The sequence below is a fragment of the Choloepus didactylus genome, chromosome 20, assembly GCF_015220235.1.
Source record: "Choloepus didactylus isolate mChoDid1 chromosome 20, mChoDid1.pri, whole genome shotgun sequence".
In the NCBI taxonomy this organism is placed as follows: domain Eukaryota; kingdom Metazoa; phylum Chordata; class Mammalia; order Pilosa; family Megalonychidae; genus Choloepus; species Choloepus didactylus.
In genome coordinates this window covers 44913231-44934737 of record NC_051326.1, presented here as the reverse complement: position 1 = coordinate 44934737, position 21507 = coordinate 44913231, and the positions used below count along the sequence as shown (strand labels likewise).

Sequence of the window (21507 nt, the reverse complement as noted above, 5' to 3'; positions counted from 1 at the left end):
TAAAACATAAGCATTGAGTCCTGGGCAGAACATAGCTTATAATTTTAAATCCAATAAACAATCAGCAAGTGGGCTTAGTATATCCCTTGAACCTAGAAATTAATGTGAAAGTGACTAGACAAAGTATACGTATATAAAAAGAGATCAAAAGGAAAGCTGGGATTCACTTATGACCTAGAAATAGATATTTATGAATGATCTGAGCTAGTATAGAAGAATGTATCTTATAAAAGTGCTATAAGAAGATGAAACATGGCATTTCTGCTTCTAAGAACTGAAAAGGGAAAATATTATAGCATGCTTTTTTTTTAGAAATCCTAGTATAAAAGAGTTTGAAGATGAAGTACACCCATTTAAGTATACAATGCATAATGGCATTCTCTTGGCCATTGAAATTTCTTAAACCATGGCAATAAGGAACCTTAAATTTTAATGTCTGTGTGGTTGGAGTCATGAAATGTCAAAGCATGGGGAAAAATATGGGTAGGGAGATTAGGGAGATAGAAAATTGGAAAATATGAACCTTCCCACAAAGTCAGAGAAATATGCATAAAAGTTAAGATGCTGAATAAGTAACAAAGATGGTGCTGATTGGTAGGAAAATAACATCTAGGGGCCCAAAGAACTAACTAAGGTCATGTGTACTTCCTTTCCAAATTGTTCGTCGCGTTTCTAATGGAGATTTTCCCAGAGAAAAGGGGAAATACTTAGGAGTAGAGATTTGATTTCCTGAGGTTTGATTTGTAGCTGAACTTACAGGTGCTCATCCAGTCTGCATGAACTAATGGCAGGAGCTCCTGGGAATCAAGAAAGTGAGACTTTATTGACCCACTTCTCTTATTACATAGCTGTTTGATTTTAGGCAAACTACCACTCTGCATGTCAATGCATTTGTAAATCAGGGAAAATAGCATTTATTTTCTGCCACTGTTCTCTATACAAAGTTATTATACAGACAAAATGAAAACACAGATATAAAGGTATCCGAAAAGACAAAAAGGTTCTATAAATTAAGATGAAAACTACAATACATTATGGCCCTCCTCAATAGATGTTTCTATGTTACATGACGAGACGTTTTCTCTCACCTCCAGTGTTCTCCTACATCTCTGGATTAGAATTTTTATCTTATATTTTGCAACTCCAATTCTTTCCTTTCCATATTGTTATCAAACTCATTTTTTTGTGTGTCTTTCCTAATTTCTTTCCCAAAAGCAATAAAAGGGATATTTACTGAGCTGATATTACAATTATGGTTAAGGATTTGGAAAAAAAAATCTAAGTATGCAGTTGACTTCAGCAAGCACCTTCAAATTAAATGTCATTAATATTTGGACATAATTCCCCCTTTTACCCAAGAGTAAAGTAGTAATTCCTTAGTGTGGCATCTGGGAAGTTTCAGAGTCTCACCTTTCTCCTTTACTGCCATTTTGTCATATGTACCCTGTATTCTAGTCAGATTGCATTTCTATGTATGTCCCTCTCACATTTTGATCTTCCAAGACTTCCCCAAGCTACCAAACTATTAGTTAGCCCCCTTTCTACTTCCATAGTACTGTGTGCACAAACCTATAAAATGTTCAGCTCTACTGAATTGCCATTGAGAGCACCTTGGAGACAAAGTTGTGCAGGATTTAGCTTTGTATTTCCAGTTGTAGCAAAGTGATTAGCATCAAGTAGGACTAATTACATGTTTGTTGTATGAACAATGTAGCAGCTAAGGAAAGGTGAGGCTAGGGAGGTGATCTTGTAACGTTAAGTAGAATTATGTTTCAGAAAGAATACTATAAGGAAATGTAGAAAGAATTAAGGCTGTAAAGATTAGTAAAGATTACAGTGAGCTTTATTCTTTCTAGGCTCTCAACTGTTTCACCCAAGTCTATGTATTACTTTGAATAGATGTTGTCATGTAAGCAAATCTGATCCATTAACATAAAGAAGTCTTGCCTTTTCTGTTTTTATCCTTATGGCCAATACCAGAAGTTATGGAAAATAGACCCCCTTTCTATTTGGTATCTTTCCCCCCATCCCACCCTCACAAATTCGGAAAAAATGTCCAAATAATTTTAGTATTCTCCACTTCTGCATTTCTTTTCTTTTTACTGTAAACACAGAAACTGTCCGAAGAGCCTTTTTTGTGGGTCACAGTGTTATTTGAAATTTAGCAAAGTGTCTCTCTTGCATGCTTCTTTCAGATGATTTATCTGACACTACCGTGATTGCCAGAGGAAATGGGAGGTTCCAGTCAGATGTCTGAATAGCGTGTTAGAAAAGCATTTCCTCTGACAGCCCACAGTAGTTTGGTGAAGTAACCTGTTATGAAGAAATATACATTTTCCTAGAGTATGTTTTTCATTTTTCTCTTTTCTATTTCCAAGTTGAACTTTTCAAGTAAAACGTACTTACAGAAGAGTGCACGTATCCTAACTTTGATAATATGTATTTTCACTAAGTGAACACACCCATCTCATTATCACACAAATCAAGAAGTAGAACTCCAGGAACTCCCCAGTCACTATCCCCTAAAGATTGCTGCTATGTTTATTTCTGTTTCCATCAACTATATGCATCCAGTTTTGAACTTTATGTAAATGGTACCTAGAGTACATAGTTGTTTGTAGTTTCTTTTGCTCAATGTTTGGTTGACTCAGCAGTGTCTTCTTCTCATTTTCTCTTTGTGTTCCAATGAAAATTGGTCAATTCCCCAAGGTACAAAGATGGGCTCACCTTCTCTCCAAATGTCTGACTTCTTCAAAAATTCTCTCATGCCTTCATATTGATAGATTTTCTCTTTCTTCTTTTGGAAATATTGGTTACCTACCATTTGCCATAGCTAGAAGTTACTGCCTATCCCTCATTACTTAACTTTTACTAAGATCCATTTTGGCTAAGTGATACCAGTCTCAGAAAATGAGTAAGGTTACATTTATTGTTTTTGTCTGCTGTCAGCTACTTTCTTTTTAATTCTTACTGAGTAACAGATGTCATTCATGAAATGTTTTGTGATGTAGATGTTATCCCCATTTTAGGGATAGGAAAACTGCTTTGTCATAAAACTAGCTATGGATAGAGCCACTATATGGATTTGTAACCTCTGACTCCAAATCCAGTTTTTACCAGAGTTCCTTCATTGTAGCATTGCCCTCCATAATCAGCTTGCATTTCTCCCCTCTCCAATAACAATTTAATTATGCTATCTCTTCTGTAATAATTAACAAGCTTGGTCACACTGAAATCCCAATTTAACTCCTATTTACATAACTAGCTTTGGGCGTAATACTTTCAGGTGAACTGAGCAAAACTCCCATGTTTCTAATCAACTCATTAGAAGCAAAGTGATATAGTTAGCAGGAGCACTGGAGCAGCTCCAACAGGAGCTGCTTTATGTATTCCCAGATAAGGGTGAGATCCATGGAGCTTTTAAGGTTAAGGAGAGTTGAAACCTAGGCTGAAAAATGTTCTCTTCTTCTAGAACATAAGGCTGTGGAGAATTTGTAATTTATGGTTAAAATTCCCTTTGTGCTAGGGATCGACTGGTGGTTTGTTCACTCTTCCAGTTAACCTGCCTGTGGCTTCTTGAAAATCAGAGGAGAGAAAGGTGGCCTTTGGGTACTTCCATGCGCTCACTGACCTTCTGAACAAGATTGGCACACAGTTCAGTTTGCAACCAACCCTGATGTTGGAGAAAGAAAATAAAAATTAATGAATATAATTTTTTATGAGAAATGGGAGCGATATCATAGACGTTAGGTTCAGAAAAATCAGATCAGTATTTGAAAACCATGAAAAAAGGAATACTACTTTCTGAGATAATCATTATCATTCTGATGTAATTCTTTCTGGTTCTCTTTTACATGTTTGAATGCATGTGCTTAAAATACACATACAGGCATACACATACAATTGATATTATGTAGTATATTTGATTTTGCACTCTGCTTCACTTAACACCATGTTGTTAGCATTTTTATATTTCTTTTTTTCTTTTTTCAAATCGTCATAGGTAATGACTGGGTTATAGCTCATTATGAGTAGATTTTTATTTATTCAACTATGTCCCCATCATTGAACATTTAGGTTTTCCAGGTTAAACAAAAAACAACAACTACTATTAATATTGCTATTTAACACATCTTTTGAACACAAATCTTTGACTTCATTTCTGGTTATTTTACAGGATTAGCTATTAGAAATACAATCATAAGACCAAATGTTAAGGATCATGGTGTATAAAGGCAAATTATTTTTCTGATTCTTTGAATTACTTTATATTTCCATAAGAAGTTTCTGAGTAGAATACTTACTAGCATATAGCTCATTTTAATATTTGTCAAATTAAAAGGCAACAATTCTATCTTATTTTAATTTGCATTTGGTTCCTAGAGAGTCACAACTTGTATTCAAATATTGACTGGCTATTTATGTAAATTTTATTTGTGGACATTTATCCACTTTTCTATAGGCACATTAGTCATTTTATTATTATTTTGTAAGAATGCTCTGTATATTGTTGCTACTAACATAATCTTTTTTTTTAAGTTTCCAGTTTTCCTTTAGTCTTTTTATTATGTGAATAGTAGATTTAACATAAATATGTTTTGATATATTGCTAGAACATATCATTCTTTTGCCAAGTACTTAGAAGGCTGAGTTTAATTAAACAGCTTACCTTGATGAAACAATGTTAATGATTCAAATGGGTTAAAATAGACTCAGAAGTTATGAATGACAGTGATTTTTATTGTATTCTATTATTTAGTTCTAATGAAATAGAAACCATATATTTATGCATTTGTCCCTGAAACTATAGTTTGAAGATTTAAAGCAATGAGCATGTTAAGAATGAATCAAATGAAAGATTTAAGAGGTGAGTGGATAGACATTAACTCCTTCCAGGAAAAGCATTATAATGGGGAAGAGAGCTTTATGAAATGAGCCTGGAAGGACTGTCAGATTGGAAGATGTGGGAGAGAGATATGCTCTCTAACTCTTTGTATCTTTGCTATCTTAAAAGTACTTACTTATAGCCAACTTCCTTCCAAAATACCTAAGTTAACAGACACATCCAAAACCAGTCAGGCTAAACCTAAATCACACTTTTGCCTCTTAGCAGCTCTGTCCAAAAAAAGTTGGCTGAGTTCTTCCACAAAACTGCCATTTATCGTGCATTCCATTTGCCTTTTGAAACTACAATGGAAGCATATTAGCATATTTGTGAAAGTATAGAATGTTGCCCCCTAAACCATTTTCCTTTATAATGTCTATGACACTCATTAAAAAGTCAAATCACTGGAAAGAAAATTAAAATGAATTTTACCTCTTTTACTTTCTTAAACTTATCTCAAAAGAAGGAAAATGGTTTGATTTCAATAGCACTGCATTTAAGAAAATACTTCCTTTTCCTGCTTTGAGAGTGTCTTTGCATAAGATCCACTTCATTTCTTCAGGGAAAATGATCTGCTCAGGTTTCATACTGAAGTGATGATGTCAGGCAGAGTAGTTGATTCTTCATAGTCTTGGCAGACATTACTCAGTCTTAAATCACATGTCTATTATAGTTTTTCAGAAGGAAAAATTAATCTTTGGGCATTGACTATCCCTAAATCAAAACTTGTCTATCTCAACAGTTATAAAAACAGTTTACTCAGGCTTCTAAATAACATATCGCATGCCCCCTCATAGTCATTGATGTAATTCATATAAAGCATTTTACAGTTTACACTTTCTCCTTGGTATATAGAATTGAAATCCTATCAGTTGTGTGGATCATACAAATCCTCTTCTCCCACTAATGGAACCCATAATGACATGTTTCAGTTTCCTTGACTGTGCAAGCAAATACCATGCAATGGGTTGGTATAAACAATGGGAATTTATTGGCTTCTGGTTTTGAGGCTGGGAGAAGTTCAAATCAGGGCATCATCCAGGCTATCCTATCTTCCCAAAGACTGGCATTCTGGGGCTGGCTGCCTGCGATCCTCGGTCCTGGAGGCCTCTGGCTCACGACCAATGCCCATGGTGGCCTCGCCTGTCCCCTGCCTTTCTTCCTGGTTCTGTTGATTTTCAGTTTCAGCTGCTCCCTCGGGCATTCTCTCTGATCTGAATTTCATTCTGCTTACAAAGGACTCTAGTAAGAGGATTAAGACCTATCCTGATTGAGATGGGCCACACCTCTTCAAAAGGTCTAGTTACAGAGGGTTTTCATACACACAGGAATGGATTAAGTTTAAGAACATGTTTTTCTGGGGTACCTATCTCCAAACCACCAGAACATGATATAAAAATTGATGTGTATGGTTCTCACTGAGTTCATTAACCTGTTTTTATTTCCTTTTGCCTTAGAGTGAAATTATCAAACATTAAGTGAAAGTCACAAGACAATATCTTTGATTTTAACTTTTCTTAGACATTGGCATGTGAATATAATGAGGACCAATCCATCAAAATTAGGCACTTCTTGTTTTGCCAGACCATTAACATTATTTTAACATCATTAGCTCTGCTTAGTGGCACACATTTGCAATCATAATTTCTAAGAAACATGGTATAATGTTTTGCAGGTCCCATTTCAATGACAAAAGTCTGTCTAGTAATGTGTTGATAAATATGTATAGGACTTTCCTTGGGGAAAAATATTAAGGGCATGAAAAAATATGTTCAATTCCAATAGACTATATATAAATACCTCTATCTTCTCCTTTTACATAGCTAGCTCTATATTAGCAGTGATCCTTTTTTTTTTAAATTAATTTTCTGTGTTCTATTTTCAAAAACTAATTTTTTAAAAAGAAAAAAGCAGTAAAGAAGGGGAAAATGAAGGAGAGAAAGAAGCAAGCAGAAAAGGAAAGAAATAAGAAGAAATAAAAAATTTACTTGAGTCCTTTAGTTTTGTTCTGATTAATTTTCTTTGTGTTATCTTTGAATAGGGAAAATTCTTTATGTGCAAATAATTCACTTTAGAAGTGAGTCATGCTACTATTTTGATCAGTTACAATAGGGGGACATGCAAATAAAAGAATATTTTGATAGATAGTTTTGGGGAGCAGTTGTCATCCTCTCTCTTTGTCTGGTCTTGGTTGCTCTGAAACTAGGTCCCACAGTCAGAAAATAGTCTATTTGGACCTAATAGTACTGTCATTTGCCTTGCTGTGCATTTTATATGTTGCCTGAGTGACTTTATAAACATTTAAAATTACCCCATACATTACATTTGATGCAGTCTTCAAAGTAGCCTAATGAAGCCTCTCTTTTGATATTGGTGTAAATATGCAGTGTTTTTCTACGTTTGAAGTTGCCCCTAAACTTGTATAAATGTAAATGTCTGCTGGAATTTTTGTAGATAGTGAATCAATTTGTTTTCTTTTGTGATTGTGATTTCCTTTCTTTTTTAAATGAACAATAATACATTGTTTTTCAAACTTGGTGAATCAAGAGTAATTAATATCATCCATTGATACTATCATTTGGAAACATTCAGTTTAAAGGACAGTCGTACCTTGAATTCTAATGCTTCATCTTCGTTATTTAACTTTTGAATCTGATGGTCATTTCACATAAGAAAATCAATAAATAAGTATCATACTGTCTTGGCAACAGTGAAGAGAGGGTGTTTGTCTAGGAGACAGAATGTGACACAGTAGAAGTGAACTCTGTCGGAATGCACCAGACCAAAGTTCTAGTTCCTGCCCCCTGGGCACCACTTAATTGAGGTTCCCTTGGTCAGTCACCTTCCCTGGGAAATAGGGATTATTCCACATCCGCTTTACAGCTGGAGATTCATCTCTGCCAGGTCTTTCAATTCTGCCTCTTAGATAGGAAGCACCTTTTAGAAGAAAGTTTGGTTAATCTTTGAGTTGTGCTTTGTAAGTTTGAATTCCAGCTTTCATTTTGCTCCCTCAATATATGTTTTCTTTTTATGTTTATTTTGTTACATATCCTGAAAGGATCCCCAGTAAACAAGAATTGTGCTATTCTATCCTTCTTACTGTTTCTAACTAATCAAAATATCTTATTACGGCATTTAATTTTATTCCTTTCCCTTGGAAAATAAATCTTTCCCCCATTATTAGTTTTCTATCAGTTTGCTTCATTTCATAATACTTCTAAGGAGAAAAGCCCCCTCCCCCCAAACCGTTAGAGTATTTGTTTCTTATTTCAGGTAAGCTAAATAAACAGATGTCTATTGAAAGAGAAGCTAACCCTCCTCCTTTTCTGCCCTGCCAGCATTTAAACAGGGGCAATTAAAGCTGGACTATAACATGCTATACCTTTAAATAGGCTTAATTAATCTGTATGACTATTAGGAGCATACACAACTTGATTCTTCTATTGCCAATGGATTCTTTCAAAGAGCACTGGTGTTTCAGTTGATTTTGAATTGCCCTTAATGTTTATGCTTTCATCTTAGGGCTGGATCAATTTGCCTTTTATAAAAGAGTGGAGCCATTCACAAATTGGCTGGTGTTTAGAATAAATCTTCAGATGCACAAATGCATTTCTATGCACTCAGTCTGATATGTAGACTACTACTCTCTTTCTCATTTAAAAAAAAAAAAAGTTCCGTGACAGTTTATATTTCATTGAAGAAGACTACTGGGAATTCTGAAATTAAACATTACATGAAAGCTGACTAAAGATTTGAATAGCTCTTACCACAGAAAATCATGATCTTTTTATTTTTTTTCCCTGCAGGATTAAATAGGCTTTTAGGGCCATGTATGTATAATGCTATTCTACAGGCCAAGGTGATTTCACTGCTGAAAGACTGAGTGATTGCCATTTAAGTTTCATCTTAGGCTAGTTTTCAAGTGTGTGTTGAGTGACATTTGGGATCTTCATGTCTATTCTGACAATCTGAGTTCAACAAAGTTGCCCTTTTATGCAACTGAACACTTTTCAATGGCATTTCTTTTCTGTTTTGGAGGAATACATCTCATCTCATCAAGATTTTGAGTTAAACTTTTATGGTGATTTCTTTTCCAGTCATTTTTCTTTCCCCAGCCCTAACTTCTTATCAAGTCCCCTGACACAGCTCCAGATGGATGTCATAGTTTGTCATCAATCAGGGTTTTTTTTCCATCTCAAAATATCCCTATAGGGAAATCAGGAACAATCTCCATCACCCATTAAAAAAGAGTTCATGTTATTAGCCTCAGGAAACTTATTTCCCTTTTCTTAATGGTTCAGAATGTGCATATATAAATATGTACATATATATGTTTTGGTTATTGTTTTTTACAGAACACCAATGTTTATATTGATATGAGGGGAGGGGTAGAAAGCATTTTAATTACATTTTGCCAACCTCCCCAAATGATCAAAAGCACTAATTTAAAGCAGTAAGGAGACAGACAAAACCAACTGAGTTTTCTTCTAAGTCATCTTTATAATGAAATAGTCTTATCCAGCCACAAGACCATGCCATTCCTCAGTTTAAACTCTCAATGGCTTCTCATTATTCTTTGGATACAATTCAGATTTCTCGCACGGCCTGTATGACCTGCATCAGTTTTAGCAACTTCATCTCATGCTCTCCATATTTAAGTCACATAGACCTCTTCCATCCCAAGTCTCCCAAGGTCTTCACCCACTCAGAACTTTTGTCCCTCACATGTCACTTGCCTAGAGCACAAGAACCCGTCCTCATCCCTCACCCCTGTTTAACTTAATAACTCCACCCCAGTTTAAATTTAACTTCTTCAGAGTAGACTTGCTATGTCCTCCTACTAGGTTGACTACCCTTGGTATTTACTCTTATCTAATCCTATATGTGTTTGTAGCACTTATCATCAATATTCTTTTATGAGTATTTGTGTGATTATTTGATGTTTGTTTCATATGAGAGCAAAGACTAGCTGTATCTGTTATGTTCACGACAGTTGGGAATCAAAATAAAAAGCATATGCAGCTCCCAACCCCTGATCCTGTGGGTGTCATCCCATTTGTAAATAGGACTTTTGAAGATGTTGTTAGTTAATGTGTGCTCAAACTGAATGAAGGTGGACCTTCATGGCTGAAGTTCTCATAAAGAAAATAAAAGGACACCGAAAAAGAAACCACGAGAAACTAGAAGCCGGAAGAGAAGGAAGAGGTTATGCCATGTTGTGGTTTGCTAATGCTGCCGGAATGCAAAATACTGGAAATGGATTGGCTTTTATAAAGGGGGTTTATTTCGTTACACAGTTACAGTCTTAAGGCCATAAAGTGTCCAAGGTAAGGCATCTACAGTAGGGTACCTTCACTGGAGGATGGCCAGTGGTGTCCAGAAAACCTCTGCTAGCTGGGAAGACAAGTGGCTGGCATCTGCTTGCTCCCAGGTTGTGTTTCAAATTGCATTCTCCAAAATGTCTGTGTCAGCTTCCAACAGCCTCTTCAAAATGTATCTCTCAGCTGCAGCTGGCAGTGAGCTCCTTCTGTTTGAGCTTTTATAGGGCTCCAGTGAACTAATCAAGGCCCACACTGAATGGGTGGGGCCACACCTCCATGGAAACATTCAGTCAGAGGTCACACCCTAACCAAAGGTGTCACTCACAGTTGGGTGGGTCACATCTCCATGGAAACAACCCAATCCCAGTATCCCATGAGATTGGATTAAAAGATCATGGCTTTTTCTGGGGGACATAAAATATCCAAACTGGCACATGCCATATGATGGAAAAGCCAAGGAACCTGAAAGATCACCAGAAGCCAGACCCAGAAAGCCACAGTCTTCTAGGAGATAGCATCTCCTTGCCGTCATCTCGATTTTGGACTTCTCGTAGCTCAAAATCATGAACCAATAAATTCCTATTGTTTAAGCAGACCCATTGAATGCTACTTGTTTTAGCAGTTGGGAAACTAAAAGAGTTTTTGGTACCAGAAAGTGGAGTGCTGCTATTAAAATAACTAAAAATGTGGAAACAGCTTTGGAATTGGGAATGGGTAGCGGCTGGAACAATTGTGAGGTGCTTGATTAAAAACGAGCCTAGATTGCTTTGAAGACAGTGTTGGTAGAAATATGGATGCTAAAAGTATTTTCAATTAGGCCTTAGAAGGAAATGATGAATGTGTTATTGGAAACCAGAGGAAAGGTGATCCTTGTTATGAGGTGGTAGAGAACTTGTAAGATTGTGTTCTGATACTTGATGGAAGGCAGCACTTGAAACCAATGAACTTGGACATTTAGCTGAGGGGATTTTCAAGCTAAGTGTGGAAGGCGCAGCCTGGTTTCTCCCTGCAGCTTACAGTAAAATGCAAGAGAAAAGGGGCACTATTAGAACTGAATTCTTAAGCACAAAGAAACCAGAAATTCAAAGTCTGAAAAATTCTTATCCTATCCAGATAGTGCTCTGAAACTAGGACTAGAAGTTGCTCTAACAGGGACTTCTCTGAGCTTGTGGGAAGTGAGTCCCCAGAGGACAGGGCTCCATGTGAGGGTTTAAACGACCCTTTGCTAAAGAGAGTGTGGCTGAATATGGATCCAGTAGCCATTTCAGAGGAAGTCAGGGTTAGAAATGCTGTTATCCAGAAAGGATCTGTGGGAAGTTCTGTTGTCTGATAGTTTGGGACCCCTAGAACTGTATGCAAAGCCAAGGTTTTTGCAAAGTTTGTATAAACAGAAGCAGTGCCTGAAAGGGACAGAGAAGAGATGATTTGAAGGAAGAATGAGTTCAAGGGCAGAACAATGGAAATCGAGGTCTAGATGGAAGAGCTCTCAGGGCAGAAGAGTGGGCCCACCCACCTGTGTGGAAAGGACAGGTCCATCTCTGTGCCTAGAAGGGCAGGCCCTGGGGTTTATAAGGGACAGGCCTTGAACCCCATTGTTCAGAGAAACTACCACCACCCCAATATTCAGTGATGTTGGGTTCTGTGCCCTGGTGCTTGGGGAGAGCATGGCTGCCATTCCAATGCTCAGAAAAAGTGAGGCCTGCACCCCAGTATTCTGGGGGAGCATAGCCACTGCACAAGTGCTTGGAAGGCGTGGGGCTGCTGCTCCATCAGGCCCGGAGGACAAAGAATCAAGCAATGGCTCTCACATCTTCAGATCTAATGGAGTTTGCCTTGATGGGTTGCACACTTGTTTTGGACCCATGACCTCTATTTTTCTAACAGTTTATCCTGGAATAGGAACATTTATCCTATTTCTATCCCACCATTGTATATTAGAAGCAGGTATCTTGTGTTCTAAGTTTCACAAATCCATAGATGGAGAGGAATTTTGCCCCAGGAGGGACCATACCCATTACTGACTTCGATGAGACTTTTTATTTAGTATTGTTCCCTGAAATGATTTAAGGTTTTGGAATTTGTGATAGAATGAATACATTTTGCATGTGGGAAGAACGTTTCTTTTGGAGATCAAAAGAGAGGACAGTTGGGGATTGAATCATGTTCCTCACAAAATGCATGATCAAGTTCCAACCCCTGATCCTGTGCGTGTGTGGTGGTTTGGAGTGAAAAATATGGTCTTAAACATTCCTGTGTGTATGGACCCATTGCAAATAACATTTCTTCAAGCTATTAGTTCAGTTAAGGTATGGCCCACATGGCTCAGGTTGGGCTTTCATCTGGATTACTGGAGTGCTTTGTAAGTAGAGTAAAAGACAGAGAGAAAAAAGCCAAAAGGAACAACCAGAAGCTGAAGTCAGAACCCAGAAGAAAAAAACAGATGTCTCCATGTGCATTGCCATGTGACAGAAAGGCGAAGGACCAAGGATTTCCAGCGGTTAGACCAGAATGCCATGGTCTATTGGGAAAAAGCATCACCTTGATGATGCCTTGATTTTGGGCTTCTCCTAGGTCAAAACCATGAGCCAATAAATTCTCATTGTGCAAGCCAGCCCATCACATGTATTTGATTTAGCAGCCGGAAATGAAAACAGGTGTGAACCCATTTGTAAATAGGACCTTTGAAGAATTTTTGGTTTAGGTGTGCCCAAACTGAATGAGGGTGGGCCTTAATCTAATATGGCTGAAATCCTTGTAAGCAAAGGAAATCAGATACAGGAAAAGAAGCCATGAGAATCTAGAAGCTGGGACAATAGAGAGAACATCGACATGTTTCAGAAAAGCCATGGAACCCCAAGTATCACCAGCAGCCAGCCTCAGAACACCACAGTCTTCTAGGAGAAAGCATCACCTTGCTGCTATTTGTTTTAGCAGGTAGAAGAATAAAACCACCATAGGTCTCTACCTAGCAAAATCTCTAGCACATACTAACTTTCCATCAAGTATTTCTTGAATATATGAATGTATTCATGAATGAATGAATTATCTTCACTTCAGGCCCAAACAATTTCTTATTTTGACTCCACTCCATCTTTACAGAGGGAGCTGTTTCCAGCATGCTTTCTTTGCCTCTCTGGCAAGTCAAATGGCTTCCTGCCGAGGTGAAATGGTGTGGGGGCGTTGTAATTGTGAGTAGCAGAATCATCTCAAAGGCTGTTTCTCAGAATAGAAAGTTGTGTGAGGGTCACTGCTATTTGGATCTCTTACCAAGCTCACCGGCATCCCAATGTTGTCATTTAGCAACAATTGAATTTAGGAAATTCGTTCTAAATATGTTCAATGGAACTTTCCAAAAAAGCTTCTATTGCAGAAGGATATTTAAGGTAGCAGATTTGAAATGCAGTGTAGGCAGGTTGCTAGGCAACCACCAGTTCCTACCAAATCTGGCCATTGTATTGCTTAGCAATATGAAGTAAGTGAAGAGGAAAGTATCACCTAGTTATAGTACTACTTGGCAAGGCATGATGGTTCTTTTTTTTTTGGCATATCTGAAACCTCATGCTGGTCTCAATGTTGTGGACAATGGAAAGAATGGTCAGGCATTAATTTTCCAAGTTGTAAAAAAATCGCATGTTATAAATTATTTTTAAATTCAAAAATCTCTCTTAAGCATCATCTAAATTCCCTGTTATTCAAAGATCTACACAAAGACTTCCAATGTGTATGAAAGCCAGTTTTATGCTGGTAAACAAGTGTCTCTATGAAGGGAAAAGCTCTGATTTGTAGAGTTTTCCAATTTCTGTGGTGTAAATGCTCCTACCATGGTTGATTTCAAGCCAATAATATGACATCACTGAACATGAAGTTAGAAAGAAATGCACATAGGCACATCATGATATAGTATTTCCATCATGTGGACAGAATTGGTATACATAAACTCAAGAGTGTAGGTATTAGTAAAATATAGTAAAAAAAAATTGGGTAGTGATTATTTTTTAATATTTATTAGCTTTGTTTTTGATATAATTTATTTAGTTGTGAGTTTATAAAATCTAATATTTAATAATGACTGGGTTTAACACCCAGTTTATAAAATTCCTGAGAACTTTAAAATCAGCTGTCTCAAGCCAATCTCCAGCCAGTATGAGCTAGCTCCAACACACCAATGAAAGATCTTAGTTATGAATATTTTATCTCCTTGGTGTTGGGACCTATTCTTGCACAAAAGCGACTTTTCATTGGCAACTGAGGAATCGACAGCTACAGACAAAAGCAACTGTATACATCCCAGGAGCAAAATTGGCTCTGAGGCAGGGTTGCAGTACCTCTCTTTAACTTACAGTGTAAAGACAGGCAACACAACAGTCAAGAAATTCTGAGAGCATGGAGACTACTGGTTCCTTTAGGTAGGACGCGGAAGAAATGTAGAAAGGTGCACCTAAGAAGTAGGGAGCCATGTGAGGAGTGGGATCCTGAACTGCTTCTGGGTACTTCACTGCCTCACCATGCTCTTCCACTATAGTGTCTACACTAAGCTTCCTGGAGTTAGTGGCTGACTTGGACATTATCACTTCATTGGACTTGCCTCTTCTTTGTCATCTGTGATGTTCCAGTCAATCATTTCAAAGGCTTTTCCTCAGTTTCACCCCCTTTGATTTTTGGTGACCATCCATCCTTATTAAAACTAGTATTTGTGACAGTGCATTTTTTTTTCCCCCTATATTTCTGTTTCTTCTCATCTTCATTGCCTCCTAGTTGGAGATGTTTCCCAAGGATATTTTCTAGCCCTCTTACTTTCTTTTTGTTTTTTTCTCCTTTGTGATCTCATTTACTCTCATGGTTTTAACTATTAGCTCAAGATAGGTGTCTTTAATATGTGTCTCCAGCCTCAGTGCCTCTACTTGTTTTCCAATCTGCCTGCTAAGTGACTTCTCGACTGGAAATTCAAGACATTTCAACTTCAGACCACAGGACTCAACATATATTTTCTAAATTGTCTATTTCTCCTTCTCTCACTCTGTAGTACAAAATATTTATCATTTTTCCATATTTGTCATGATTCTTTTTCAAAGAATGCTTTCACTTTCCATTTCTGCATGCTCAGATATTCTCTGTCCTTCAACACTCATTCCTATTTAGCTTCTTCATTATACCATTCTTGATTTCCATGGCTGAAAATAGCATCCCTCCCCCACAGATGCCCATTGTACTTGGTCAACATTTCCCCTACTCTTTCTGCTCTATAGTCACATGTGTACACCAGACAGTGTAACCCACAAAAAGCCACAGTGCCTTGCTCTTTCCCAGAAGCCAGACTAAGCATGATTTTGTCTTCAAAGAATTAACAATGCAGCAATGAAAACTTTAATTGAAAAGCAAAGTAAGCCTTTACTGAAGTTTCCAGCTCCCAAAGATGCCAGTAGAGGATTCTATCCTTGGTCCACAGAATAAGTCTTATAACTTTTTAAGTTCTACCTTATTCTCTCACTTTCTGTCTCTCATAAACATTGTATCTTTCCCAAACACTCTCTCCTCTACTTCTAATTTACCAAGTCATCCTTAACAGCTTTACTTAGCTCTTTATCCAGTCTCCTCTACCATTCTGTTCCAGTTTGCTAATGCTGCCATTATGCAAAATACCACAAATGGATTGACTTTTATAAAGGGAGTTTATTTGGTTACAAAGTTACAGTCTGAAGGTCATGGAAATGTCCAAATTAAGGCATCAACACAAGTACACCTTCACCGAAGGAAGGCCAATGGTGTCCGGAAAACCTCTGTTAGATGGGAAGGCATGTGGCTCACATGTGCTTGCTGAGAGGTTGCGTTTCAAAATGGCTTTCTCCCAGGATGTCTCTCTCTAGGCATCTGGGGGTATTCTCTTAGTTTCTCCCAGGCAAATTCTGAACTAGCAAAAGTCTACTTTCAATGGCTGTCTCCAAAATTTGTCTCTTAGCTGCAGCTCCATGGTCCTTCTGTTTGTGAGCTCTTTTATAAGACTCCAGTGAACTAATCAAGGCCCATGCGGATGGGCGGGACCACACCTCCATGGAAACATTCAGTCAAGAGGCCACACCCTAATCAAAGGTGTCACTCAGAGTTGGGTGGTCTCATCTCCATGGAAACACTCAATCAAAAGGTTCTAACCTAATCAACACTAATATGTCTGCCCCCACAAGATTTCATCAAAGAACATGGCATTTTGGGGGACGTAATACATCCAAACTGGCACACCTTCCTTCCTTCCTTTCTCTTTCTCTGTTTCCTTTTTCTTTCTCCTTCTCTTCCTGATTATCTTTTTCCTCTTCTTCCTCGGCTTTTTTTTTCTGTATCCAAATCCTCTACTAGTTCAAATAAGCCCCTCTTTGGGGGTTCAGACAGTTGATACATATGAAAAAAAGTGGGCAGAGAGTAAGATAAATTGATAGCTATTGTAGCTGGTCTGATTCTGCATGCCAGGTTTAAATTTTGAGCCATTGTTGTCTTGAGGGAATAGAGAGCGGGTGTTACTGGGACTTTTGATTCTTGGAGAGAAGAATGTGATTATGATATAAATTCTGAAATACCTGACTTAAATACTTTGGTAGCCACGTAAAATGTATCTGTAGACTGCACCTCGCCTACTGGTCATGAAAACCCAGACTCTAGCCACTATCTAGTCATGACTGCCATCAACACAAAAAGACCCTATTGGGTAAGACATAATCCTCTAGTTTTGCATATATGGGGAAGGCAAAGACTGAACAAAATTCTCCTTAGTGTGTGATGGGAGAGGAAAATGCTATGGATAGGCCTGCATTTATATTCTTATATTGCATACACAATTGTACTGTACTTGAAGTCATGGCCCTTCCCTTCTTATTCATGCTTATGTGTCTTCACTGGCTTCACGTACAGACAATACAAACAGAAGTGTGTTGGTCCATTCATCTCTTATACTTGCCATCTCTATAACTTCTGCTGCTTTCCCACATATTGCCTCAACTACAAGAAGAGACAATTACTTGCAATTTCTTAATTATGCCTTGCCTTTTCTTCTGTCTATATAACACATACTTGCTCTTTTTCCCTTTCTGAAATACCCTTCTTATGGCAGAGAACTTCAAGTTCTTGAAAACTCACTGAAGCATGGCCTTCTCAGAGGTCTTTCCCGACTCTCTTACCACTGAGCTGTTCCCATAGATAGCTTTGTCACTCCATTCTTCTCCCTGCTTTGGAATTGTCTTCTTAGTTCCTTAATTCCTGCTGTAAGTTGTGAGCTATCTGAGAACAGAAAGCCTTGTGTGCTTGTCCTAGTACCTTGGACTTTCAGAATAGATGCTCCACAAATATTTATTGAATGAATGAATAAGATACTGAATGAATGAATGAATGAATAATTAGTAGATGAATACATGGAGAGGAATAATGAGAAAGGACCTGTATACCAGAACTGGAGGAAGGAAAGAGCAGAAGATGGTGAAAGGCTAAAAGGAGATTTTGATAAAAGCATGAAGGAGACATGTCATAGATGTAAACTTAGCCACCCAATTCCTTATGCTGCTATATCCCTTTGACCACATATTGATGGGAGGGTAATTGGGGAAAGCTTTATCTAAATGGAACCCTGTAGTCCTAGTTTTAGAAGCTCACATGGGCCAGTACATTTTTACAGCTACTGTTTCTTTTCTCCCATCTGTATCTCTGACTACTCTATTGCTTCCATTCAATGAGTAATGTTCTTAAAATAGTCAAGCACTATTTTTAAAGTGGAGGCGGGCTGTGTATGTGTGAAGGATTGGCCTTTGGAGTCTGTACTTGGAAGGGCAGCATCTAGCAGGAGAATGTCAGTGAACAACTTCTTTCTTTGTTGAATTAATCAAATGGGCTGACCCTTTTCTAGACCTTCCCTTTGCTGGCTGGGAACACTTGGAGCCAGTTTTACCAAATTTCTGCAAGTAACAATTTTTAATTAACCTGAAATTGGGAACTTCAGTACAGATTCTCCTTCTCCCCTTGGCACTGCTTCAATAAGCAGAGAACAAAAGCAGCTCTTTAGAAGATGATCATAGCATGCAAAAACTGAAAGAGACCTTAGCAAGGAGAGAAAGAAGAGGGATGGAGCTAACGGTTATTGAGCATTACCCCAGGTCATGCAGAATGCTATGTATTTTTCTTACTCCATTGTGCCAAAAACTGAGCTGCACATTTGCATCATAGCCTCACGTTGATCCTTATATGGATTCAATGGTAAAGGTGGTATTATTATTTTTTTATATAATTAATGAAAACCAAGGCTTAAGGCACTTAACTGACTTGCCCAGGGTAACATAGCTAGTAAATGACAGAGCCAGTATTGAAAGATAGGCGTGTCAAATTCCAAAGCACATCTAGTACAAACTCTTCATTAGAAAATATTGGCCCAAGTTCTCTGAAATCTGGGGTCCTTGGGTTCTAGTTTGGTGCTCTTAATTAATACTAATAAGTGCCCCCCTTATTGGTGTTGTTTGCTTACATCTAATTTCATTTACATTTGTAAAAAACCATGAGGGGTATGTACACGTAGTCTCCTTATTTCCATTTTAATAATAAGGAAATTGAATCTCAGAAAGATTAAATGATTTACCCCAAGTCACAAGTTGGTTAGTTATTTAGTTTATCATCATTACCCAAGTTAATACTTAAGTCTTCCATTCTTTATCCTACTCCCTCCCTTCCCACTTTCCTACTCCTTCTCTCCAAGTTTCAATATGAGCAAAACACTACATGTCACAGCTGGCACATTCAGTAAGGATTGTCTCACGGATTTGGTGGTATTCGGTTAATCAAATGAATTCTGATATGCCTTGGCATATCCCTTTGTCTTTTCTGGGCTTTTGAATTATGGGTTTCAGCAAGAATAAGATATTCCTGTGTTTACACGTGAATGGTTTAGGCCATGAGGAGCCAATGAGAAACAAACATTAGTACCTATTGCTAGATGCTTTCACATAATTATTGCATTTTATCTTCATTTATACCAGATGAGGTAGATGACATATTCTTATTTTACATTTGAGACAAATGAGGGTCAGAGGTTTGTCCGTTTGATCATTTAATAAGTACTATTCTAGCTACTACAGTAGAGCGATATATAAGACAGTTAAAGTTCCTCTCCTCATGGAGTTTACATTCCTTTGGCAAAATTAAATGCTATTTTTAAGGGTATGGTAGAATGATAATTAGAAACCAAATTTCTCAAGTTTTTCCTTATCCTCTTAGGTCCAAGGTTTGCATTCCCATGTATTCCCAAACTCAGGTAATGTAAACCAATCTTAGTTTTAGACTAAATTATATGGGATTCTTGAAGAGCTTTTCAGGTTTTATTATATATCTTAGCTAGTAGACCAGGGTCAAAACACTGTAATTGTCTTGGTACTATTCTAAGTTGAGTTTCGTCTTTGGCAAATGTGCTAAGTTATAGGTTCTTTATATAAATAACACAAGGCAACATAATAGAAAATATCAGTTATCAATATGTACATGGCACTTCCTAATTTAAACATTTTTTTAAAAACACAATTTCATATTTGTATAAAATCGATGAGGAGATGAGGGATCTAACGTTTATTGAGCCTATAGTATATTTCAGGCACTGTATTAGGTGCCTTATAAGTTCTGGCTCTTTTGGTTTTCTTGGCATCCTCTGTGCATTAAACACTGTTATCCACATAATTTGCCTTAAACAATTTCTGAAACTACACAGGAGGTAGATTCCAATTTTGAAGATAAGGACTTGGGTACAAAAGAAATTAAATTGTTCTCCAAGTTTATATAGCTGTGAAGGGACAGAGCTATGATTCAGACCCACACATTCAGCTTGTGTGTGTGTGTTGTGTTGTTGTTTCTAATAAACGGTGCTGCAGTGTATTTACGGTTGTTTGTATAAAGCCTGTGCAACTTAAACTATATTTGGTCAGTCCACAGTTGCCATTTAAAATAAGTGATATAATTATTTTGAGGCTAACACTTAATTTTTTGAATTTAAAAATATAAGGTGATATAAAAAATTGACTATTATGCTGCATTACACTGCACAAGAAGCAGATATCACATCATATATATATATATGCAAATATAATGCATGTGTATGTATATATACATGTACTTTTTTATTTACCTTAAAATACAATATTTATCAAGATGTTCTATTTACTTATGTTTGAGAATGCCAACTTTTACTTTTTACTTGATTTGCACTTGATGAGTATCACTATATCCTGAATATTTGGGGGTTATTAATTAAATTAACAAATATACATTTCAGGGGGTGTATATGAGTGGCTTTATAAACATAATCCTGACATTTATAGAGATTACTCTCTTTAATGACTTTTAGACAATAGCATTTATGTAATTGGCTTTCTATAGAAGTGACTTCATTTTTATTTTATTTAAACCCATAGACTAATGCTGCTGTTTTATATTTATCTATGTAGTGTTATTAAAAGTAATATTGTCATTTGTAAACTTTACAATGTAAGAAAAAGCCATGTTGATACCAGTGGTTCAAAAATCATACAAACCCCTTAAAGTTTCTGTTCATGATTTCATTCACATTGACAACTGTAAAGTTTATTTTCTTGTGTATTAATCACTTTAGGGATCACTTTAGTGGCAGCCTGTGAGCTCTATAAGTGGAACCCTTACTTTCAATTTTCCAAAGGACATGTATAGAAGGTTGGGCCTGACAGATGGAACTGAAACTGACTAAAATCAAAGGAAACTTACATGGACTGACCCTGTTTAAAGGTACAGTGCTTTCTATAAATTTTGTTCTCCTTTTTGTTATTTCTAAGAGGCTAAGAACACATACATTTAAATATTGATATTAACAATTTATTTCTAAAGAGGTAATGCTATTTCTTATATATGTTTTGAGGTAAGAAAGCAGATCTTGTCATTTTACATCTTTAAGGGTTTTGTATGATTTTAAAAGAGATATATGATATTTAAAAAAAAACAAAATTTTGAGGTCCTTAAGTTTCGAAGCTATCATAAATTTGAGTATATTATTTATTTTGGTTCTTGTTCCATCTTTGAAATCAAATTACTATTTTATATTTTCAAGTGTCTTCTTTAATTGTTTAAAGTGACTGTCGTAGTTAAACATTGTGAGGAAAAGATGCCATGGATAATTAATGTGATTTTTTAAAGGAAATTGTTTATTTCCAGAATTTTGGAGGGAATATATTTGGTCTATGATATCAAAAACTTGTCTCAGAGTCCAAGTTTTCTGAGATGTGTCACTTAGCATATAGTTTTCCAGAGTTTAGTATGCAG

General features: G+C 36.9%; 1 protein-coding gene across 2 annotated transcripts in view; it reads left to right on the top strand.

Annotated features, from left to right (window-relative positions):
- The window catches only part of DLGAP2 (DLG associated protein 2), a 666966-nt gene that overhangs the window by 57774 nt on the left and 587685 nt on the right, over positions 1-21507 (top strand). Inside the window, exon 2 of one of the 2 annotated variants that reach the window (XM_037813209.1) lies at positions 20828-20976. The exons of the other annotated variant lie outside the window; for it this stretch is intronic. Within the exon in view, the coding sequence (XP_037669137.1) occupies positions 20919-20976 (58 nt within the window). The 5' untranslated portion in view covers positions 20828-20918. The remainder of the gene's footprint in view (positions 1-20827; positions 20977-21507) is intronic. 2 annotated transcript variants of the gene reach the window in all.